The sequence below is a fragment of the Anas acuta genome, chromosome 2, assembly GCF_963932015.1.
Source record: "Anas acuta chromosome 2, bAnaAcu1.1, whole genome shotgun sequence".
NCBI lineage: Eukaryota > Metazoa > Chordata > Aves > Anseriformes > Anatidae > Anas > Anas acuta.
In genome coordinates this window covers 113,575,704-113,602,749 of record NC_088980.1, presented here as the reverse complement: position 1 = coordinate 113,602,749, position 27,046 = coordinate 113,575,704, and the positions used below count along the sequence as shown (strand labels likewise).

Genomic DNA, 27,046 nt, shown 5'->3' with positions numbered 1-27,046 from the left:
ATCTCAATTACAAAAATATAGTAAAGAAGGTAGCAACCTCGCACAATATACTTGCTCAAGGAATTCAGTAACAATTAAATAGTTCAAGTATGCACAAGCTTGCAGCTGAACTGACACACAGTGGTTTATGAAGACTCCTAATGGGACTCTAGTCCCTAAAGGGACTAAGTCCTAGAAGTCCTAAAGGAACCCTAAGCACAAACCAGTCAAAATTCAGTCCTTAGAATTAACTAATAACAGGCACCAATAAATTAAAACCCAAAAGGAAATGGACCTAAATATAAAAATCTCAACACTTGCTTTCACCACACTGGAGACCTTGCATATTTTTTGGCATGCTCAACAAGAAATACAAAATTTTATCAGTGAAGGCATTGAGACAGCAGGACAAGAAAAACAGTCCAACATTTCTTTTTTCAACTGACAGAACTGCATACTTAATGTTGTGGGGTTTTTTTGTTCCTTTTTTTTTTTTTTTTTTTTTGAGTTGAAAATGAATAAAGTTATTTTAAGAACTTATGTTGATAGAAGTATAAATGCTTACTTCACCCTAAGAAAACAGCGCAGCACACCCACTTAAGATATTATGAAACAAGCATCACCTAGTGCTTATTACCATATTCTGAAATTTGTGACACTATGGAAAAAAAAAAAAAAAAGGAATGACATGGAAAGAATTCTAGCACTGAAAACTCTATCTTAATAATATGCCCAGAATGCAACTTTCAAAAGTTTATAAGACTGAACTTTTTCATGGAATTCCTCATCTTCCAAGGCTACACACATCCTTTTACTATTCCATGCAGTTGCATTTTCAGTTTTTTTGTTTGTTTTTTTGTTTGTTTGTTTTTTTTTTTAATATGCATGTTTCAGGCTTGTTCTAGAAGTTACATGAAACAAATGGTGAAAAACATTTTTTATTCCAACATTCATAATAGAAAATGCAAAAAGGATTTTTTTTTTCCAAATTAGAACAGCACCCTTGGCAAAGATCAAAATATTTCTGAAGTACTATGAGTGAAGAAATCATAATCAAAACTGGATTATAATCTTTGAAAAACCCTTTGTGCCCATAGAAAGATTAACCAATAATTGTTTTAATTTTCTAAATAACTTTTAGAGTGTTATAATTGTTCCAATTGACAATGTCTTAAAATACAGAGAGGGGTAATTTGCTTGTAATTATTATGTATATGACTTATTTTTGAATGAAGAAGCAGAAAACTATCCTTTAAAAATTCTGTTAACCTTACATTTTTATATCCCTTTGATTTTCACTGAGAATGTCATTACTATCATGGCACCCAACCTCTGGCTATGTATATTCCTCAGAAGGGAAGTACATGGCTTCCCTGTGAGCAAATAAAATCAGTGGGATGGTTATTTGGGTAATACTGACAGCACTTCCCACAGGACAGTATGTAAGTTGATATGCTAAGCCTACCCAGGAGCATGGAGTAAGATTCAAAAGTCTATCTTGTAACATGGGAGTCCTACATACCAGTGTAGCACACTGTTGGAAGCCACTCAGTCAACTAATTAAAGACAATTTTATAGCCAGACTACTTATTGTCCTTATCCCTCACACACATAGAATAGCCTAAAGGGAGCAATGGCTCTCTAGGTATTAAAAACAAACAAACAACAACAACAACAACAACAACAAAAAAAACACTCTTTCACCATATATCTTCAAATATAACTCTTACATTTACATGGATACGCTGCAACAAAGCTCTTCAGTAACATTAATATTGATTAACAGTATTTTTGAAAATAAGAGGTGGAAACTGATTTGAAGGTATTAGTGCAGCAAGACCGAAAACAATGACTAGAAGAAAAGATGACCTAAATAAATGAAAAGTAAATGATAAAAGACACCCAGTGGATTTTATCTAATACCATGAGGATAAACAGCCCTTTGGATCTAACTTTGTTTTTCTCTATTTCTTAATTCAACTTCCAACAGTATATTATCATATTTCTGTTTTCATATTATTATCATAATACCTTCTGAAATATGCCATTTTGTAGATTATTTCATTAGTAATACTATCAATAAATGATGAAATAACATGACTATATCATGTTATCTAACATATCATGACTAGGTGTTAGGACCAGTCAGGGATTTTCTGATATATTATTTCTCAGATGGAAGGTGTTTTTCTATTAAAAAGTGTTCACAGGAACATGGTGATTTGTTTTAAAATGAAAAGCATTAAAGTTAGGGTCAAACATTCTGATCAAACATTTGCAGACTAAACATTTTTTTAAATAATAACTGATTAAAAACTTATTTTAATATCTATAAAATTTGAAGTAAAAAAAAAAAAAAAAAAAAAAAGCACATATTCCCTTAATTTTAAGCTTTCTGCATTGTGACAAAGGAAAAAATATTGTCATTCCAGTAAAGGAATTTCAAAGTGCCCTTCTATATATCTGAGAAATTCACTTTTAGTTTATGATGAAACATTTCTGAAGCTGGTACAATGTTAAAGTACAGTGCTAGAAATACCTATTTACCATCATCTTCTTATATCCAGTATCATCCTTCAGTTAAATAAATTCATAGAAAATCTAGAAATGTTATTAGGTGGTAGGGGTATTTTTGCAGAAAACTAATGTTAATTAATAGAATGAGGAAGTTCTGATACTGCTAATATTTCAAAGCCAAAAGAACTTCAAAGTATCAGTATTTCTGTTAATGCTTTGGATAACAAAATTGAATGCATTTATCAAAAGTATAAGTCTGTATAGGTAGATGTATGAATTTCAAGATTTATACACCTGCCTTTCATCGTGTATACAATAGCAAATACTAATTAGGTCAAATTTTCACATTTCAAATGAGTTTTGGTCATTCAAAATGTCTTGCTCAATCTTCAAAAACCACAGTAATCATTTTTACAGTTACTTTAACTGCAAGTACAATAATCACATTAGCGGCAGAAAATAAGAACAAGCAGGCTTGTTTTCAGGTTAAGAAAACAAGGCACAACATAATCATTCTGAACGTGATCCAATACTCATTATGAATTGTTATGTCAAAGAATTCTTATCTGTGCATTTAATACCACGCATATCAGCACTGAACCAAATGGCAATGTGATAGTTTGGGGACCGTACTCTCTCTGTAGAACATAAGGTAATGAGACGCTATAAGAGTAGTTACAAATAGCAAAGTGATAAAATATGCCTGTAAGGTATGACTTCATCATTATACATGTAAATTTCACCACATTTAGTAGCATGCACATCAGTAAAACAAAAGTCACACCTTGCATTTAGCTGTGACATTTGTTACATTCATGTGTCACAGTCCTATCTTTTGGCAGCACTCTTTCCTGTGATAAGACAAAGTCAAGGAGGTCTGCAAAAGCAGTGACTCAGCTCTCCAGCCAAACCACACAATGTGTATTCCTACAAGAACCAGGCACACAGCTTTTCATCCTATTTAATCCTGGTCATGAAAAGACTACTTCCATCCCTCAGTGCTCCACAGGAATCTCCTCAAAAAAATTTCTTTCTCTGTCAGGATCTTTGCTAAGGCCACTAGTTTTTTATGCAGCTTCTCCCTTAGCAAAACCATTCTTCAACTCCATTTTCCTTCACAGTGATGGCAACAAGGGCCGTTAGATTTCTCATCAAATTTCTCACCTAGTTTGTGTCCAGTTTGTCTCTTCGTAAGAGATTGTTTTTATGGATATAACAGTACCATCTAGTCTCCAGAGGAAAGAGGCCTCTTGCTCAAAGAAAGATGTCTATACCTTTTTTTTTTCAAGCCATTGAAACCCTTCTTGGCAAGAAGTTTTTCTTTCCTCTTGTTCTCGCTTACTGGCTTTTATTTACCTTCACAAAATCTAAAAGTCAGCACAAAAAGGACACTGAATTGGACCTTTGCATAGATCTCAGACTGGATTTTTCAGTCTTCCTAGTCTTTCCATTCCTTACTGCATCATTCTTGTCTGCATAAGGTGTGAGGGCTCATACCTGTCCATCTTATAAGCAAGATAATGAAGATGATTGATAATTCTAAGCTTGAAATGGTATGGTCAGCTGTGTACCTCTAACATTTTGTATTGACACAAACATCTGTATTTCTCCCTAAATTGAAGGAACTACCAATCCATTCAATTTTCAGAGTCAAAAGATTGTTTTCTTTTCCTGAATCAGACAAAACATCTAACAGTGATTCTCCCAGATTAAATGATACAGTTCATGTTGAGTTGCTTGGGGTTTTGTTTTCACCTTGCCTTTGAAAACATATGATGTTACCATGTATATCCATAGCCTATTTAGAAAACATCTCCTTTCAGTTTTTGCACTTCATGACACTTGGAGCAAAGTATTATATTTTTTTGACCTATCAGGACAGGTGATTCTCATTCAGTACTATATCTGACTAGTGTTTCTAGATGCCCTACATCAGAAACTCTTGAACCTGCCTTCTATATACCGTATTCCAGAAATTGGGGTATTGCTTTTTTGGTGTAGTTTGTTTGTATTCTCCTCATGTGGGCTAATCTTATGAGGGCTGCTTTTTCAGCTACCCATATCTGACCTTAGAAATAGGCACTGTCTTGTCTAACTACATTATCTACAAGCAGGGGATTGAATGGCCTCACCTATATTCAGACCTAGAGACACAAAGACTGTGAAAACTGAACTAGAACATATGCTCCTTTACTACTTCAGCAAACCAGTTTACATCTCCAGACTCTAGCTAAGAAAGCCTCATAATCATTGTACTACATTATCTGAAGTTGGAACTTATATAGAAATAGTTTTATCCAAAAAACAGAATTGAAATGTTTTTTCACTCAACCCACTAAATAAGAAAATATGTCTTTACAATAGGCTAGGTAATAGACTTTATCTAGCAGCTTAGATTATTTGATTTTTACCGTCAGCAAAAAATTCTGAAAGCTGTCCAAGTGAAAATTTCAAGGTAGCCACATTAGCCATCCTTCTAAAGAAATGGTCCAAATTTTACAGATCATGTATAGCCTCCTTGAAGAAGCTGCCAGAATTTACTTGGATTTTTACTGAATTACCTATAAATGCTAGTTCCAATGTCCTATCACACTTCTCCACTCACTGGTACTAGGCCTTCTGCTCATTTCTGTTGGGTAATAAACACTGAAGTCCCTGTTGAAATTTTTTGATTGTCCATAAGGTACTGAAGGCTTTGCTGGTGTTATTGCTTCCAGTTTAGTTTCATGACTACTAAGAAAGTGAGAGTAAATGAACTAAATGTTAGGAGCGAGAGAGAGAAAGAGATTTCTAATGTAATATATGTATACGTATGTATAGTATAACTATATAGTATGTATGTATAACTATGTATAGTATCTATAGTACAGGTGTATATATATATAATATTATATATAATATTTTAACAATATTTTATAATATAATATTATATAATATATATATATTATATAACATTATATAATTTATTATATATAATATATATTATAATTATATAATTATATTATATTATTTTATTATTTATTATATTAATATATATTAATATAATGAATATATTAATATAATTTATTAATTATTATATTGTTAATAATTGTATAATATATTATATTAATACAATTAATATTAGTATTAATATAATAAATATATATATTATATATATTATTGATATATAATATATATTATTATATAATGATATATAAATTATTATATAATAATATATATTATATTATATATAATATATATATACCTATGTATATAGGAATTATACTTTTAAAATTTCTTAATACTTCTAAACATTTTTAAGTGGATTAGTGGGGTTGGGTTTTATAGAAGTTGTGAACAAATGCTTTTATCTGCATTTCATATAAAAATAATGAAGAATGACATTAAAATGATGAGGTAATAACAGAGTAAATTGTCAAAGGGTAACAGCGTGTGCCTCCATTTCGGCTGCATGCCTAAATGGAGAGATGTCATCACAGAGACCAGCAATGCATTCCAGTAAAAACGAAAACAGGCTTTCAAGCATGCATCAAAATATTACTACTTACATTTAACCACCAAAATCTTGGCATAATCTCATTACCCCAACATTACTTTAATAAAGAAATACTGTTAAGTGCTCTTCATATAATACCCACAACTCAGCGTCAAGGGAAAGTGGGAGTAAAGAGAAGACAGGATGAAACAGAAAACATTAGGAAAAACAAATATTGGTGTTGTAGCGAAGGAGATAAAAATCTACCTCTCCAAAAAACCTTACAGGGTGAAGATAAGCAAGTTGACATACCAGCAGGTAATTTTGACCTTAGAATTAATTTAGCACAAGACAGGAGACAGTTATGTTATTCTGACAGGGCCAATATCACAGTGAAAAGTAATAAAGTAGCAATCTCTATTAAAAAATACAAAAATAAAAAAATATAAGTTCTCATTACTATTTCCCTTTCTTTCAAACCCTGAGTACAGATTTTGAGAGATAAAGCAAAATACATTTGCAACAGAATATTATGTGATGCAGTGCTAAGACAAAATAAAAATCAGTCTAAAAGTTCTCACTAGCATGAAAGAACTTAGATTTGGTATCACTGTAGAACACTTTGCATCATCTAGCACCATTGACAATAACTCAGAGTCAAGAATGTAGATATGTTTACATAATTTTCTAAAATATATTCTCAGTTCCCCAGAGGTTTTGTAATTTCAGCATTGCACCATAGCTCTGTTAGTACACTAGACATAGGAAGTAAAAGTTAATAGTAAAGAGAATGTAATTGAGCAGCTTAATTTACCTAATCTATTCTAAATCAACTGAGAAAAGTACAAAGTGGGCATAAAAGTGAAGAATACAAGATGAAAAGTGAATATTTAAATTATTTTTCAAAAAGCTACAATTGCAAAAATATTAACCTTGGAATGTCTTCAGTGAAAACAAAGCTTTTTATTTCTATTTTCATGTAAAAATGAAGAAAACTACATACAAAGAACTAGGCATTTTTCCATTTTCTTAGGAAAAGAGTAAATATGAAACCAATGCAGAAAACAATGTGAAGAACTGTATTGCATCTGATTTCACAGATAGTTTTTACTCCTCTGTATTTTATATTTTTGTTTCAAATGGCTCTGATTCCTCATTAATATCTACATAAGGTGTGGCTCCCATCTTCCTAGTACCAACTGCAGCATTTAAGATCTAGATAAGAGCCCTATTATGTAGTAACTCCTGACAGTTCAGAAACAGCTTTATCCAAAAGACCAAAGTTGGGCTGCTACACTATCAAGATAATTGCGTGCACTGAGCAATATTCTTACAAGGAAGTGATTAAAAAGGAATGGGAACTTACTGATGGTGATCTTAGTCAAAGTTATCTGAGATTTTATTTGTTATTGAACACTTGGTGAAAAGGAAAGGATTTTCAAGTCAGCAGAAGCAATGACTTTTTTTTTATCCTTTTCCTTCACAGAGGTAACTACAAATCAAAGGGAAAAAATAGGGGAGAGAAAGCATACAATAATCCTAAACATTAATGAAAAATTAAATGTAAGTAAATGAACCATTTTATATAATTCTCCTAAAATAATTTATTTATTCACAGAAATACAAAAGTCTACTATGGAAAAATAGTAATTCATTTCACTGGAAATATTTTCAAACTTTTGATTAAACTGGTATCTTTTTACATATAAAAAGAGCCAAAACTAACCAAATAGTTGCTTCAGTTCTCACATAAAGAAAGCCAGCTCTGATAATACTCACTTCAGAATCCTTCAGATCTTTCTTTCTAGTCTGTAGCAACTGTTCATATGTTTTTTCTTCACGCTTGAACCTTTTTTCATATTCTGCTAGCTCATCTTGTAGATGATTAAATAATATCTGCACATTTTGCTGTTTATACATCACATCACTTAAATTTTTCCTTTGAAAGAAAAAAAATAAATTCAGTGAAGTGATCAAGATTATGCTACACTATTTTAGTCTTTATTTATATGCTTAATGTTTAATTTTATAATAGATAAAATAGGTGGTCTTCTCACAAATAATGTTACCCTGTAAAAGAAAAAAAAACAAGCTCACAAACAAAAAACAGAGAAAAAAAAAAAAAAAACCAAACAGCTGCAAGATGGAGCTTATCATGACTGTAAATACCACTTAAAGACACTCTACTTAACAGTAGGTCTCCTTATCCAATGAGTTTATTGCGATACATAAGTCTCACAATTTTCAGGAACAGCTTGCATTTTTAAAAATAACTTTCTGAAGAATGGACTGGTTCACTCCCATATCTTCTGGAAAAATGATATTCTGAGATCCAGAATGAGCTCCTGATCAGTGACATATTGGGTAACCACTATTTTATTACTTGTTAGGACTGGAAATGGGAGCTTCATACCATCTGTATATTTCTTTTATGTTTCTGTCCTTATCTAGTATTGTTTCTTTAATCTGTAGGAATTAAATAAGTAAAATAAAGCATTTTTCACAGGTTTCCAGTAATTACTAAATTTCTGTTCTCCCTGGATTTGTTCTTCTGATGCTTTTAGAAAGGAGAGTATTTAAACGAAAACTAACAAACAAAAAGTATATTTAATTATTTTTCTGCAACGTAACCTAAACTAGAGCCTTTTTAACTCTTGGCTGCATAATAAAGACTGTATCACAATGTGCACATGTGCATACAGAAGAAAAATCTCAATAGACAAGTTTAAGCCTAATTTTTCCAATATTCAGGCTTTGTTGTGTTACTTTAGAATTATTTTAATACCAAAATAAAATATTTTCTAATTTTAAAACAAATCTAACAGTCTGGAAAAAAAAATCTATTACATAAAACTTATTACATAAAAGGTATTTAAGGGTTTTAGATTTAGTTCTAAATTCTGGAGGTCACAATATCCTCCTCACAGTCTCTTCTGAGACTTTTTGCAGCAAAACAACCCTCTTTGCAGAAAATTAGAGCATCTAAAGCCTCTTCTAAATCAGTGCCTACAAAAATCTCTTTAAAGAGGGGCTGAGTAAGTGATCCAGCAGAAACTACCTGGAGTTTCTTTTCACTGAAACACCCTTCCACTCTTCCTAATCTCCAGCACATCCCCTTAACTTGCTTCCCACCCTTATTTCCTTCTCACTGGGTTCACATGGTATGTGAATTGATGCATATCAGTGGTAGGGGTTCCAATTAAGCATGCTTCTAACACAGATCTCAAGTTCACAGGATTTGTCCATCATCCTTAAATTAGCACCACACTTCGCTGAGATTTAAAAAAATAGAATGTGTGAATGTATTTCATGTTCATTCTTAACTTCATATATGAGGACATATATTTATCTCTTCCAAGAGTACATAAACAATTTTTTCCAAAGCCGTTGGTATAAAACACTTTCTAGGTGGGATACCTGCAACACAATTTTCCCTTGTTTAGCAGGTTAGTCCAAATTTTGCAATAACCTTTGGAATAACCTCTCATTATCACTTTTTATTGACTTTATCACTTTTTTTTCTGTGAGTCTAAATACAGCATTTCATTGATATGAAACTACTAACTAGTGGCTGAAGAGATGAGGAAAATATGAAGAGATCTCCAATTGTGGAAGGATGCCTTCAATTCTTGAAGTAAGTTTAGTAAGTTCCACTGCACACTGAGTGCCTCCAAATCATTCTGTTTGAATCAAGAGTTGCAAAAGAACATATCCAGTCCCACATATACAGCTATAAAAATGTACTTATAAAAACACCTTTTTTTTCCCCAGCCAAGAATTTAATGCAATAATCTCTCAAAGTTCTTTCAACACTGACAATACATTAAGTGAGTGAGATGACAGAGAAGGAGCTGTATTATCATGGCACCAGGATGGCTTTTTTATTATTTAGCAATCTTGCACAACTCAACAGCCCAAGCTATTTTCTCTTTGACATTGCCTGGCAGGTTCACCTTTCTCCTTAAAGAGTAAGCCTGCTATGCAATCAACATACATGGCCCTCCAAGGCTTGAGTGGCCTAGAAGGTAGTCTGCATTATCAGTTGGATGGAGACCTCTGAGACTATTTTCAGTACTCATCAGTCACAATAAGCATAGGTCCATAATTCTTAGACTAGAGAAAACACAGGATGCAAGGAATTCTCCATTAATTAAGGATGCAACTAACCATGAATATTATTAGATTTCCAGAAGTAATTCTGATACACAAAATTCAATTTGGTAGGCAGATAATGTATCATGAATAACTTCTACAAATACCTTGAAGCAGTAATCCCACAAAAACTTTCAAATTATTGAGGAAAAGTGAATTATATTTCCTAGAAATAATACTGTAAAATAATAAAACTACCTGTATTAATTGTAATAAGTAAAATTATTAAAAGTAATAAACTACCTGTACAAGTTCATTTAAGAGGGAGGTCTTACCGTAAATCGACAAAAGATTTTTCTGTGTTTTCCACCTGCATTTGCTTCATGTTCCGTAACACAGCAAGTTCTTTAAGTTCATTTTTTAAATTTTCCACAGTGTGAGAGTTTTCAGCAATTTTACTGGAAACAAATGATTTTTTTTCCTGGAATTAAAAAATATGTAGCATGTAAACTAGCAGGGCTAGACTTCCCAATACTGCAGTTTAAGAATATGATTATGGACAACAGTTCATGAAATTGTATACTCAAAGAAGCAGAACTGCTTCTAGAGGGGGAGCTGAAACACTTAGTGCAACTGGAATAATTGCATGTCTGTTAGGGCATGATTTTGCACATCCAGTTGTAGCCTTACAATTTGTCACACATCTAAAAATCCATAAATATTATTATGACACTTCTGTTTTTGCAGTTGCCTATGTTGTATATGTATGAATGGAAGTTTGTAGGCCACCTTCTTGATAAAATACATATTGTCTTTAGTTTTTGCTCTGATTCATAAAACTTTTTCAAATAAACAGTAGCTTGCACAGCAAAAATGTTAATGACAGTGAAAAGGAGAAATTTTCATATATGACCAAGTTTGGACCTATTTATTTCAGCATATCCAGAGTCAATGTCTTAACTGGCCACTTTTATTGCTTTGTATTGCTTACACAATACAAGTGTTTTAGGCAGATACCTAGAAAAATGAACTTTCAGGAAAAATTGTATTTTTAGATGCTACTGACTTGAGGCAGAATGCAGTTTACTCATTATCTCTGAAAACTGGCATTACTCATTTAGTTGCTTAAAGAGAGAATTTTGTTCTTTTGGATACCATTTTTTTTTTTTCATAATGTAGTTTCCCTGTACTCCATACAGAAGAGGACTGAAGCACAGAGGACAAGACTGCTGAACTCCTGCCTACCTTCCTCTTCTACAAGTACAAAACTTCTTAGAGAGATGCTGACATTAAGCTGCTGAAAAACATTACATTAAAAAATCACTAAACTCCCTATTCTGCAGAAAGGATATTAAATTGTAATTTTTTTTTTTTTCATTCCAAAAGTGACTGATAATTACGGGACCAAAAAATAAAAATAAAAGAATAAAAAAATAAAAAGGAAAGATTCATGACAGAAGCAAACACTACTTTCAATAACAACAGTATCTGGTAAACAAAGCTGCAGTTTCTTCCGAATGAAAAAGGCAAATACCAAGCACTGTAGTGGTACTATAGTATTAAACAGGTGGAAGTCTACTATTTGGGTGATACTTCTAAAGTGGTCTTACTGCATTAGATTTTGAAACACATACTAATGTGATGTATGCCGCTATGTAAATGAGTTAAAGTAAGAGGGAGGAAAATACCTTTTGATTATTTTATAAGGACACATACACATATATAGAGATAATTTACATATGCACACGTATAAATACAGAATTTTAAGAAATCACAACTTAGTAGACAAAGAATGCACGTCAGTATTTAAATCAAGGTCAGTATTTTAATTTTTTTTTCTTTAGATGCCACACCATTTTTCTGAATCAGTAGCCTGGTGCATAGTCTAATTATCTTTTTCCTTATAAATGAAGTGCTTCATAAAAATATACCTAAAAGGTAGCTGAAAAAGCCAGTAACCAAAGCTTTTGTAACAGATGTGAGCACATAGCACAGAAGTGTGTGAGGTACCACATGCACATGAAATTTTTAAGGCCTCTGAACTTTCTGAAGTGTAATATGCATCTGTATAGGATTAGGTGGAAATTTCAGGTTTTCTGCAGAAACATAGAATCATTAGAAGGAAAATGAAGATATGGTAATTAATGCAAATCCCTGTGCAACTGAACCGCCCATAGAGAGTCTCAAACCTCTGAGGAAAATCATATTAGTTTTAGGCTCAGCATCAGGGGTGAAGAAATGTGGTAGCCTGTGATATATAGAATGTCAGAGCAGATTACTTGTTTGGGCCTTAAACTTAATCAAATTATGAAATCCAAAATGATTGAGGTATGAGGGTCAGATATAAAGAAAGAAGTCATGATGAGTTGTTTTGTTTTTGTTTTTAATTATTCTGTTTCATTAAAAATAAAAAAAGTCTGTGTTAGAACAAAACTGCCAGTGAAAACGAGTTTTGTTACTTTGACATCCTGTACTCATTTCAGGATTTTTTAGCAGATAAGGCAGATAAGAACTGGAAAACCTTCCAAGCATAGGTAATAATAGCCATTGACTCAGTACATTCTGTTACTTATTACAGAAGACGGAGAACTTGCAATCAGATTTTAGAACAAACAAATAAAAATGAGTTATGCTACATTCTGTAATCTAAATATTGATGGACTGAATATCCACCCTTTAGGGTTTTCTGTAGTGGATAACAGTCCAGCATCCTGCGTAAGTTGACTGAGTCTTTTGACACCGGGATGTTATCAACTGAACACCATTCATCATTCTTCTCAGTTGCTGAACTAGACTACCAGTGTATTATGAGGTAGAATTCATATGCTCTTATCATGATATCCAGCTTTTAGACATTTAAATGTCAGCAGAACAAACTAAATCACTTCAAATTCCATGGTAAGATGCAGTAGCCTCCAGTGTGTGATTTATCTTGTCCTAAGACAGATAAACTATGAAGGACTGGGTGAATTGCTTGATCAGTTGGAAGTTGGAGGCTCTATGTTGCTCCTGTACTATGAATACTGTGGAATCATTGCCATTTCTTCCATAAAATCATTTAAGCCAAGCACTGAACAAGCTTTAAACATGACAATGTCATATTCCTGAGAGAGTATTAAAATCTCTGAATATATCTTTAAATAATTTCCTTAAAAACAATGTAACATTACAGAATAATATAGCGTGCCCCAGCATAGTTAGAAATGTAATTTATTATTAAAAATGTGACAGACGCTTTTATAAAGCCCTCCTCTTATGAAACTTCAATTGCTACAATCAAGGAACTTCATCAGGCTCTAAAAATGTAGTATTTAAGGTATCCAAGTATTGTTACTCGTTCAGTACTCTAGAGATCTCACAAAATAGGCTTTGTGCATTATTTTATTCCACTTACGCAGAACACTAACTTAGATATTGCTAAAGCAACTAATGGAGATAGTTATTTACAGTTACTAGGAAAGGCAGCTTTAAAATTAATTTTTAAAAGTATAGAAAAGAACTGTACTTAACAACAATGTAGAATTAATGAATATTGGTATGCTGATTCATGAGTCATTTCCACATAATCTAAGATATGTTGGTTAACCTGCAGTTAGCTAGAGCACAGTCTTTAACAGAAATGGATGTATAAATTCTGTCTTCCCTGCCAATTTTAGAAACCTATTGAATCAATTAATTCCTCAGTCCCTAATTTAAGATTATCATAAATAGGAAGCCTCAGAGTTTTTTCAGTAGAAATTATTGGATTCATGACATTTCTATTCTGAACAACGTGAAAGCTTTTTTTTTTTTTTTTTTGAATCTATATGACTCATCTTTGAGACTGTAATATCTAACTTAGGTTTATACAATATACAAATGGAAGTGTAATAAAAATGAACAGACTCTTAGAAACAAAATGCTTGTTTCTTGTAATTCTTATATCCATATTTATATACAGCATAGTGTTCAGTAATGAATTTCAGTAATTCCCTCAGTGGATTATACAGCTTAGTATCTGATACAGGAGATACAAGCCATCATTTACAAAAAGATGCCATCTGCTGAGCAAACATGCAATCAGCAGGCACTTTCTATTACACTAGAATCCTTTTCGTCCTTTATTGATTTTCTTCATTGTGTTTCCAGAGCCCCTCAAGCAATCTGAGCCAGTGCAGCAAATGAAGAAAGCAAAGGACTTTTCAATGACCCCAATATCAATTCTGCTTTGTACTTTACCCTGTCTCAAGGCTATGGACCTCATAGGTTAGTACAGCAAGAAACTGAAAGCAGTATGTACGCTATATGTATGTATATAGGTCCAAAACAATTGTGTAGAAATGACGGTCTAAACTTTGAGATTAAATGTATGTCAAAAAAAACATAAAAGCTTTATGATTCACCTGTATATCTTTTAATTGTTTCAGCAGAATAGCTCTTTCTTTCTCCAGTTGTTGTTCTGTTTGCTCCTGTTGTTTATCTAGCTCTTGTAGTCTCCGATCTAAATAGGAAAGCTTCTGGAGAGAACATTCACAATGCGATGTGTTAGTATTCAAAAGTTATTGTCTTTCATTCCAGAGAATTCAGATAATACATTAGTTGTTAAATACTTTAACAGTCACCATGCTTAAGCTTATTTTTGTTTACCCCTAAAACCCTATTTTTCCATCAACAGTATGCTTATTTGTATGTTTATTTACTGTACACTTTGAATGAAAAATCCACAACTAAAATGCAGCTTTGCAATATTTATCAGTGTCTATAAATATTAAATATACAGCAAAATATCACTGCTTACTCTTCTTCCCATGTGTCTTTACATTCCTTTTGTTAGGAAGCTACATATAAAGTTCTGTAACCAAAACAAATATTTTGAATAGCTTCCATGGAAGTTGTATAAAGGACAAAAGAAATGTTTACTACTTATTATCACTAGCTCATGAAAAATACAGCTAAAGACAGCTAATGGGAAGAGGAAAAAGAAGGAAAATAAATGATTGGGATATCTCACTTTTATATTTTTCATCAATCCATTCTGTTATTAATTAGTACCTCAAACAAAACAGAAGTTCTTGTCTATTGTATTAATTTCATTTGCATCATTAGTATGAGCACCAAATATTAAATGATAGAAATTATTATTAATACATGTAATAAGGACAATTTTACATTATGAAATATACTTATATAGATCATATAATAGATACATTATTAAAAGCTTTAAATTCAATTTCTTCTATAATAATAAACATTAAAATCAGTACTAGTATTTCCATTCTGAAACACTTGGAACCTTTAATCAATAAGAAAGTTCCTTCTTGAAATTACCAGTATCTTTCACACATCATTCACATACAAATCTGCTTGGGCAAATTCTGTTTCCGGGCTTTTAACACAGAAGCAAATACATAGCTATAGACGATGATATATAACTTATACCACACCTCTCTAGGTTTCCAAGAAACTAATGATGTGATCTTTGTCACATTGTTTCTACTCAGGTTTAGCTGGGGAAGGGCTAACAATATTAGTCACTGCCATTAATGTGTTGTTTTGAAAACACTATTAACTATTAGAGGAATCTTTTTTTATTATTTTTTTTATTATTATTTTTCAATTTGACTTATTAAACCTGAATCAAAAATAAACTATCACATAATTCATTATCTCAACTAAAACTATTCAACATTCTCCATTGCATCTACAAAAGAATTGAAGTATTGCTACCTGCAGACTATATCAAGAACCCTGCAAATAGAATAACAATAAAAACTGGAGAAGATCTCCAGTAGCAAGCTATTTACCAGTAGGCAAATAACTCAATCATAAACCTACAGAGTGATGCTGCTACAGCTTCTTATAGATGAGGCAGCAGAAACTCTTCTGTCTGGGCTTTTACCCCAAATAAAAAACCCTGTATCTAAACTAAATATGTTCAAAAGATGTTGACCTTGCTTGATTGTGAGAATGATATGGAAGATGTATATGGATTACAGAAAACTCCAACTTTTGTTCTAGACAAAGACCATCAATAGCTAGTTTTGTTTAGCGTTGATTTTGAAACAAAAATGAAGGTATTTTGCTTTTGCTTTTATGACAGTAATGCCCTCCTCTTTCAGATACTTAAGAAATAAATCCTTTTACACTGATTATTACATTTTCAGGTTCAGGTACAAAGAAAAACCACTTATTTCCTTTGCCCCCTTTGAAAGGGATGCCACCCAGAGGGACCAGGACAGGCTTGATGGGAGGTGGGTTTCTAATCTAATGTAGTTCAGCAAGGCCGAGTTCAAGGTCCTGCAACTGAGTCAGGACAATACCAGACATGAATACAGGCTGGGCAATGAGTGGACTGAGAACAACCCTGCAGAGAAGGAATTGGGGGTACTGGTGAACAAAAATCTGAATATGAGCTGGCAATGTATGCTGCAGCCCAGAAAGCCAACCATATTCTGGGCTGCACCAAAAGAGTCATGACCAGCAGGTTGAGGGAAGTGACTCTAACCCTGTACTCTGTTCTTGTGAGACACCACCTGGAGTGCTGCTTTCAGCTCTGAGGCCCACACTACAAAAAGGATATGCAAGTATTAGTACAAGATGTGGAGGTGTTTTTTAATCAGAGAGTGTTGTGATAGGGGTATTATTTTTAAATGAAAAGAAGGTACATTTAGATGAGGTATAAGGAGTAAATTCTTCACTCAGAGGGTGGCAAGGCACTGGCACAGGCCACCCAGAGAAGCTGTGGATGCTCCATCCCTGGAAGTGTTTAAGGCCAGACTGGACAGGGCTTTGGGCAATCTGGTCTGGTGGGTGGGATCCCTGCCCACAGCAGCGGAGTTGGACCTAAATGATCTTTATGGGTCCCTGTAAGCATCAGTTTATTCTTATTTATATATTTATATTCAATAAGTAATAGCACAAATTAAATTACACTACAAAATGGTCCAGAATTTACCACTTTTACCTCATGGTTTTCTTTAAATAATTTTTTACTTCTTTTGTACTTTGTTTCTAGATCAGCTACTTCTCTCTCCCTCTCTCCTATCATCTTCATATCTTCATCTCTTTTCCTCAGTTTCTCTTTTCGCTCTTCCTCTAGCTCATCATATATTGTTTTAATCCTGGCCTGTTTATTAAAATATATATAGAATTTGCTTTCAGTATGAAATCAGAAGCAGAAGTTAAACATGAAAAATCTGAATCTGAAAGAACATCAAGTGAATACTATAAATAGACCAAAAAAATCCATATACAAAAATAATTTAACAAATATATCATAAGATGATTAGAAACGTCTTCAGAATGAAGGAAAAGTTGGCCTTTATGTCAGCATATGAATAGTCTGAATAACCAGCACTACTGTCAAACAAACACAGCAGACGAACCAGCAAGGAATATTATGAAATGCAAATATTACACTGAAGCAGACAATGAATTTACAGTAATACTTAAGCAAACAGTAGAATAGAATTCCATAAAAGATGGATTAAAATTCCAAATACTAATGCCAAGAGCAAAAATCTTTTCCAAGGGGAAATTTTATCACCATAGGCATGTTCTTAAATTAAAAAAAAAAAAAAAAAAAAAAAAAAAAAAAGAGAGAGAGAGAGAATGAAGACAACAAAGAGTGGAAAATAAATAAATAAATAAATAAATGAACGCCCTTCAATGTTGGAAAATACAAAATACAACAACCAGGCTACATTCCACCTGAACCTTCTCCCTGCCAAAGAAATAAATAAAGAAAGAGAAATGTTATATACAAGACATGTTCTTCAGGAAGTGCAGGCAGGCATTACATACATTTTCAATTTCTAATACATCCAATTCACCATCACTTGAACTCAAATAATTATTTATCTGTCTAGCACTGAGTGAACTTATAATATGTTATATTATATATGTTTTATATATATATATATATATATATATATATAATATATAACATACAAGTGGAATGAAACTGGTACTATTTTGACTTCCTTTCATCTGTAGAACCAGAATGAAAGATGCCAGGAAGATAATTGAAAAGAAGTCTGGGAATGACCATACATATGACTTAATCTTTTTGAAGTTTTAAATCATAGTCTACCTATTTATCCTTACTTGGAGTATTTCAAGTAGTAAATGCAGGAAAATTTCTGAATTCCTATAGAATGGCACAATATTAGATGAAGTTATGGATAAAGTTCCAGATGACAACATTGTTGGTAATTGGAATGGACAAGCTTTCCAGAAGACCATTAGCATTTCTGGAGCTCTGGTGCTTTACACTCAGATGGCATTAGGGGATTCCTTCTAGTTATGTTAGAACAGACCCTCATCTAAACTGCTGTGCACTTGTAGAGTCACTAGTTAATGATAGTTTTTGCTTCTTCAACAGCCTTTCACATCATAATTTTGTTTTATTAGTAAGAAAAATGTGCTTGGGATAAAGGATATAAAGTTCATCTAACCCAGAAAAATTAAGCTTTGGAAAAAAAAAATAGAAAAATTTGTTTTAGTATAAAAAAAAGAACTTAAAAATCTCCTTAAAAGAATTATAAGATACTTACAAAGATCATCCTCTTTATTCTGAAAACATATGGACTACAATGACAAAAGCAGATCTGAGAAGCAAATTTGTTTCCCATTAGGGAAGTGTTCTGTTCCCATCTGTAGAAGGGAAGTGGGCTAGAATTGCCACTGAGTGGTCTTTGCAAGACTGAGAGAGAAGAAGAAGACTTTTTGTTCCAACAAATAATCAAAATTATCAGCACTAATTCAAAAAAAAGTAAGGAAGATGTTTGGAAGCACCAAATCAAACCTGTCATGATGCATCAGTCAGATCCTTCAGCCTTCTCTTAGGCAAAGACTGAATCAAAAAGAAGTTGTGCATCAAAGACAAGTACATATGGCAGAGACCTTGTTCAACACATGGCTTAGAAGAGGAGCATTCAGCACTTCCTGCTAATGTCAGGAATGGAGAGGAACTGCAAAATCTCTCTTAGAGACTGTCTTTCTAGAAGTGCGAGATATAGATACTAGATTCTGCTGTTGAGCTCTTGCAAAATTGAAGTCACAAAATGGTAAAGAACAGGCTTTGTAACTGAAGAAAGATGGTGACTGTAAATATCCACAAGCAAATAAAAAAGGATCAGACCTCTCAAAAAAATTAAATGGGAATAAAAGTCTCAGAAGGAGATATAGTCATCACAGTAAATTCAAGGTTCATTTCTAAAGAAGAAAAGCATTCAAGACCTCTCAAATTACATCTCTCCTGTCTGAGACAACTGCAAAAGAAGGCAGAAAGGGATTCTGAGTTAAGAGGACTTGCAGTAAAGGACTGCAATGCCTCCAAACAGTTCTGGCTATGTTCTTTAGATTAGTATCTACATACATGGATCAGAATCCAACATCAGAACACTCACAGCATGTGAATATTCATTTCAGGATGAGCCGCAAGGATCAATGGAACCAAACAATCTTGCATCTCACAATAGTGAGGGTGTGCATATTAATACTAGACATATTTTTCACAGAAGTATTACAAGTCTCCTTCTTAGGAAGGAAGAGGTGAATCTCAATGGCATTCATTTACCAATTATGAAAGGGCTGTCTGGATATTTTGCCTACTGCTGTGCTAAATATGCATCATAAGAGATCTTTTCCAGTATCAAAGTGGTCTTGGATAAGAAGAAATTGATTAATTTTGCTCCTTAGCTGCTACCAATTTTAACTAAGAAGAAGGCAATTCTTGTACTGCTTGCAAGGGATTTGATTCAGTTTGTGTAGGGTGGTTCAAGTTTGGCAAGATCATTATCGCTGTATCCCATCTCCTTATAGAAGATGCCCAACTGTAATTGGTTATATACCGCTTTCTGTTCTCTTGTCAGCAGGAAGCAACAATGACAAGGACTTTACCAACAGCCAGTTGGCATTTTGCTAATTTTTGTCTGTATCATGGAGGTCTCTGTGTTACTGGATTGCAACTTTGAAAAAAACATTGATTTTCATCTTCTTGCATAATAGGGGATTATGTAATGAGCTCAGGAAAGTTTCTCAGACTACCAGAGATCTCACAGAAGCTAGAGCTTGGTTCTGATAACCCCACCTTAAGTCCTCCTGTCTCTTGCTGGTGACACTAAATGCAGAAAATTAGGATTTCTTCAGAAAATAGTCTTGAAGCTTCCACTCAGTGTCTTGCTCAAGGCTATAATACTTTATAGTTACTACAACACATTTAGTATGACCGTTATGCGTGCTCTCATAGGAGACACCTGAAGGAATCAATTTGCCAAAGGATGGAAATAGATGGAATATCCTTTTTGGTGATGCCATTATTGGGATTTCAGTCAGAAAAGCTGAAGAAGTATCAACACTTGCCTGAGGATTATTGAAGAGCATTACTGAAGTCCAGAGAAAAATAAATTCTTTACTATGGGATTGGTGAGGCACTGGCACAGGCTGCCCAGAGAAGCAATGGACACCCCATCCCATCCTGGTCTGGTGAGAGACTATGGCAGGGGGGTTGGAACTAAATGATCTTTAAGGTCCCGGCTAATTCAAGCCATTCTATGATTCTATATTTGACTACCAAAAAAAAGTAATACAAGCATGTCTTGTGCAAATTCAGCAGTTCACACCAGAAGAATATAAAATGGTGTTAAGGTAGCCTATTTTATATATGCGTGTGTCAATATAAGGCATAGTAAGTCTGATTGCACTTTCTACAGAAACTGAAGTAAGAAAAACTTACAAATTCAAATTACAGTGTTGCTGCATATATATATATATATATATATATTATTACTGGAAGTTTTTTTGTTTGTTTGTTTGTTTGTTTTCTTTCCTAGCAAATTGGAAATTATTGTGAATAAGTAGGTTATAATTAAATATACCATGTTTTCATAAGTATTAAAATTTTCCTAGTTGAAAACAAAAAACAGCAAACATTACTACTTAGCAAAACCTATTAGCTTTCTATGTGAATTGGTTAGAAGTTACTCTAAGCTAATTTGTGATTGGAATTAAAAAGAATGTAGAAGAATTTAGATTTAAATAAACCAGTTACTGTCATGTTTACCTGAATCAATTTCCAAACTTCTTTTTCATCTTGAATTTCCTTTTTAAGATTCCATTCTAAATTCTTGGAAAAAAAAAAAGCCATAAGCAACACATAAGAAAACAAATTAATGAACAACAACAAAAATTTAACACTAACATCACATTAAGGATGACCACAGATTTTAAATTTTCTCTCAAGTATCTCAAAAATATACAAAAAAGGAAATTACAACACCAACTCAGGCACAATAGGTAAATAAATATAGATTATACTACATGAAAAGAAAAAATATTTTCTTAATTTGAATAAATATAAAAATAATTTAATTTAATTTTGGCACCTTAAGATAATTAAATGCATGAAGAGCTGAATGAGTTGGCTTACCTAATTGGCTATTGAACATCAAATGCTAAAATTTAAAAATATCTCAGTACCTTCTGTATTTTATATGATGGAACTTTTTTTATTATTATTATTTTTTTTAATTTCTACTAAAAATTGGAACATTTTAGGCCTTTCTTGTATGAGCATCCTACTCATACCACTTCTAGGATTACAGTTATATAGAAAATTATTATAGATTGCACATCGAAAACCTCTAGTTTAATGGGTCAGATTAGCAGACAATCATAACTATACCTGATTATAATCTAAATCAAATCCTAATTAGGGCTGTTAAGTGAATTAAGGGACTGCAAAACTGATTACTTAAGCAAAACTAGGTGCAACATGGCTCAATCACTTCTATTTTTGAAAAGTACTTCTTGAATATGTTTTATTCACATCCATGTCTGCATTACAGGAGCGCATATGCCATCTACACTCAGAGAGGGAGGTTTTTGCATAAGCAAGTCATAAGCATTTCCCAGATGCCACATACATAGCAAAATACAGAAGCAGGTGACAAACAACCCCATTTATCCTCAAACCCCAAATCACAAAGATTATTAGAAACTTCAAGGGAATAGAAGACATGGAGATCAGTGTTCATGTGGAAAGTGCATTGCAAGGAAATCCTCTAATCAATGAGCTTTTTTTCTCCAGATGACAGTTCATACATTTGCTCCATGGAAAACTCTGAGCAACAACCTGTACCATGGCCCTACATTTCCCCTCACATATGCATACAGATTCTCTGAATCTAAGTCTACTTAGTCTACTAGGTGGAGTCTAGCTCCAAAATGCAGCATTATTTTAAATGACTAACAATAACACTTGGTAATTGTGTGAATACATTCTTCAGTCTGTTCAGTAGCCCACAGAAACAGATTAACTGGTGGTTACAGACAGACACTTTTATCAAACACACCAAGGGTTGATTGGTCTAACAAAATAACAGCAGAGACCAGGCAGTCAAATTAAATATAAATATAAATATAAATATAAATATAAATATAAATATAAATATAAATATAAATATAAATATAAATATAAATATAAATATAAATATAAATATAAATATAAATTGCACCTTTGTTTATATGACCATATTCAAAATTCGTCTCTGCTCAACTGTTTCTTAGACAGAGAGGTATCTTAGCTTCTCTTGCACTCTATTCTCACTAAACTAGCAACTTCTGGCCACCTTCTCTGTGTGTGTCTTCATATGCTGTTAAATTATTATAACCACAGTGCTTTTGCTAAGTTACAGTAGCTGAGACTAACTATAGGAACATTAAAGCTGATAACAGAATGATCATTCTGCAACTGTTAGTAATGGAGGTATTCAACAACAGGGGTATTGAATCTACTTGAGTGGTGCTGGAAAGCTATCTTATCACTGGAGATGGACCATTAGCAATGGTTTAATGTAGAAGTTAAGTCATGATAACACATACAAAATTAAATTCCCTTACCATAAGTGTAAAGCATTGAGATACATTTCTTACTGACTACTCGTCCAGGATTCCAACACTATTTATGACTTGAGAAGGGACATTAAAGAACAACAAAATCCAAAAAGTAATGCTGTAGTCAATTTAAAAAAAAAAAAAAAAGATTTTTTTTTTCTGAATACTTTATTAAAAGCATTACAAGAGGCAGTCAACTATTTGCATGTCAGGCAGAGATTACTTATATATCTTAATTAATATAATATTGGAGACCAAAAGCACATTCATGTCAAGTTTTCACAAACAGTCTGGAAATATCAAAAATAAAATCACACAGAAGAGAAGCTATTAGCAGCTTGACTGTATGCTCCAAAATTTGAAATTATGTCTAAAAGAAGAAAAATATAAAAGATCCTGAACTTTGCCAATTTAAATCTAAAAATAACGCCACACAAGTAAGAGTTTTTAGAAAACCTACAAAGAACATTAGAACTAGTAACAAGTCTTTTTCCAAACACATCTGAGTAGGAAGGCTTCTAGAGACAATATAAAACCAACAGATGATCAAAAGCATTGACATACATATTTGAACATGAAGCATTCAAAATATGATAGAAAAAAAACAAAACAACAACAACAACAACAACAACAACAAAAACACTAAATCCCAAAGCAAATAAAAAATTAAAAGCCCTAATTGGCAAACTGATAACATGTATTATTATGAAAAAAATACATATATTATTTATGACTGGAAAGCAGTGCTGCAAAGTCATCAATTTTCTGAAGGATGTAACAAGTATGTGGAAAAGAGAGTCTGGTGATACAGTCTACCTGGACTCTTAGCTGGTATTTCATAAAGTATTATATAAATGACTTCATAAGAAATCAGTCCTAACATGAATATATAATGCATTCAAAGGTAGAAGACCTTCAAAGGTAGAAATAAATCATCAGTTTTCAGAGCATCAGAGCTACAATTGGGTCCTGCAAGGTCCATGCTGGATCCTGTGGTTTCCAATTTATTCAGAGACAATGTGGAAAATAGGATATTTTGCAGAATGACTTGGTAAAACCATCTGGGTTTTGCTAACAGTAGACAAAATTCAATTAATGTAAATGTAGATTTATACATTAGGGCACTTTTTAAAATGTATTTTTTTATACAAGACTGGATTTTGAGGTGGCTAGTAATCAAACAGGAACAATATCATAAAGGTAAAACAGACAGTTCCATGACACTGTGAATAAAATTTTCCACTGCATTTAAAAGAATAAATGTAACGTTAAGAACTATTAAGAAAGGGAAAGATGACAAAAAAAGAGATCATCTTTATACCACTGTACATGTATATGCCACCGTGTGTCTACTTATTGAGTATTCTATGCAAGTTCTAGTCCTGCTTTCTTCCGCCACAATAATAGAACTGGAAACAGTACTGAACAAATAGAATGATGACAGATATGGGGCAGTTTTCATTCATGAAACAATTAATGGATCAGGAGTTTTCAGCCTGAAAAAGAGCAAGAATATAATAAAAGTAATGTGTGACAAGTGGAAAGTAAATATAGAATGACTGACTATTACTTCTTTGAAAATAAGAACTGGGGCCTTACGTGGATAGGGCATCCAAAGCAGAAAATAAGGGAAAAAAAATTGTCACACAACATTTGACTTTATCACAAAATGTTACAGATTTTAAAAATTCAAAATATAACTGAATATAATAGCTACATGAAAAAGATAAATCAAGACAAAAAAAGACATAGGACAGCAAATAAACAGGGGCTTTGCCTGAAATTCTTCTAAAACTCTTATTTCTCAGACTAATTTTTAATCATTTCCTAAATAACCATTAAAAAAAATCAAATAAGAAAGAGTATAATAGACTCTCCTGCTTGTGCAGTTAAACATCTAATTGTGTAAAAATTTCAGCACACAACACCGAGAATGTAGAGAAAGTGGTGCTCATCAAATTTATACACAAACAAAACAGCGCAAATTTAGCATTACAACGCATGTCCACAGAACAGCATAATATACCAAAAAGATGATTTATAGGCCAAAACTACATGGTGAAAATTCAGGTATCGCCTACAATATAAATTGAATCCAAGAGAAGACAACTTGGCATAGTGCAAGGCCTTAACAGCTCCAAGGTTCTCTAGCCTATGTTTTACATTTTTTTGCTTTGGCTCCATACGTCTTTCAACTGGTTCGGTTTTAAATCACATCCAACAATTCCTCGTTTATTTTTAGAAACAGAGTCTGGTACTTAGATGTCCAAGAACTTAGGTGAAAAGGAATGCAGGAAAAATGTGGAGTGCCTAGTATGCCAATTTATACTATAAACTGGAAAATGCTATGATGTTCTTAATTTTACTGATTAAGTCAGGAAATCTTAAAATTATTACAGAGAATAAAACTGTTAAAGTCTTTTCTTCCAGGCAATCTATACTATACATACAGTAGAACACTAATGAGGAATATACAAAACACACTGGCATAAAGACCCCTGAAAATTCCCCTGATTATTTCTTTTCTGTATTTCTGAATGCCGAATTTTACACCTTGCAATAACACTGATAACACTGATATGTACAGTGTTATCTATTAAAAATTATGTAAAGTGAAAAGACAGAAAAATACTTCTCAGTCTCATAAGCCTTCACAATCATGTCAAGACTTGTGGATGAATTTCATAAGGATGAATTTCAATTTCAGTTCTAGATAACTAATGACATCCAAGTGATAATTAAATAATTTCATTTGCAATGTTTACATTTACTAACAAGTAAAAATATGTTGACTTGCAAATCCTTGTAATCATGTAGTTACAAAAGAACAATATGGTTATTTGTTACTATCCATGTTGAATCACCTATGAATAACAAAATCTTAGTAGTCTTTAAAATTTGTCAACTTTAATTTTTAGCCTGTCATTACCCATGACCACTTAGTAACCAATTTATTTTCTTTTTCAGAGGTTATTATTTTCCACATTTTCAAGTGTTTTAAAGTACATGTTAAAACACAGAAATTTTACATTATTATTTGCTTAATATTAGGTTGCTTGCTCAATACTTCTCTGTTACAAAGATCTTTTTTTCCTAGTCTTCCAATCTAAAAATGAATTTAAATTAAAAATAATAATAATAAAAATCACAACCTTGTAAGAGATTTTTTCTGCAGTTATTTCTGTTTGGATTTCCTCATACTTTGCTTTTTTTTCATTATAAGACAGTTCATTTTTACAGAGCTCTTCATTTAGCCTTTCTATTTGTTCTTCAGTCTTCTGTATGTTTTTGCAGATAGTTTGGACTTGTGACTGATACGACTTCTTTTTTCTTGAACTGTTAAAATAACACAGACATTATCGTACATAACCTTTTATAAAGTACAGTAACTAAATGGAAAACCCAGTATCAAACTGTAAAACAAAAATATTTGAAAATCAAAACCAAAAGCAGTATTTTAGACCCTTTTATTTGATGCTGAATACATGAAGCTCTTCCTCAAAACTTTAAGCCTTCTCTATTCATGACTGTAAGCCCTGATTGCTCATTCATATCAAAGAATTATAAGTACCTATTTTTTATTATTTTCCTACATATCCATATTGTTAACCTTCATCACAGAATCACAGAATGCTTAAGGTTGGAAATGACCTCTGGAGGTCACCTGCTCTGACCCCCTGCTCAGGCAGAGCCACCCAAAGCAGGGTGCCCAGGCCCATGTCCAGGTGGCTTTTGAAGATCTCCAAGGAGGGAGATTCCACAGCTTCTCTGGGCCACCTGTGCCAGTACTCAGTTACCCACACAGTCAACAATTGTTTCCTTATATTCAGAGGGAACCTCCTGTGTTTTCATTTTTGCGCATGGCCTCATGTCCTGGCACTGGTCACCACTGAAAAGAGCCTGGTTACATGCTCTTTGCACCTTCCCATCACTTATTTATATACCTAAAAAAGATCCACCACAGACCTTCTCTTCTTCAGGCTGAACAGCTCCAGCTCTCAGACCTTCCTCACAGGAGAGGTTCTCCAGTGCCTTTCTCATCTTTGTGGCCATACATTGGTCTCTCCCCAGTATGTCCAGGTCTTTCTTGTACTGGGGGGCCCAGAA

At 32.9% G+C, this 27,046-nt stretch overlaps 1 protein-coding gene across 1 annotated transcript in view; it reads right to left on the bottom strand.

Annotated features, from left to right (window-relative positions):
- The window catches only part of CCDC178 (coiled-coil domain containing 178), a 173,297-nt gene that overhangs the window by 108,263 nt on the left and 37,988 nt on the right, over positions 1-27,046 (bottom strand). Inside the window, exons 13-18 of the mRNA XM_068672826.1 lie at positions 26,092-26,275; positions 21,108-21,170; positions 17,007-17,168; positions 14,446-14,559; positions 10,399-10,544; positions 7,751-7,910 (exon numbers count right to left, since the gene is read on the bottom strand). Coding sequence (XP_068528927.1) covers positions 7,751-7,910; positions 10,399-10,544; positions 14,446-14,559; positions 17,007-17,168; positions 21,108-21,170; positions 26,092-26,275 — 829 coding nt within the window. The remainder of the gene's footprint in view (positions 1-7,750; positions 7,911-10,398; positions 10,545-14,445; positions 14,560-17,006; positions 17,169-21,107; positions 21,171-26,091; positions 26,276-27,046) is intronic.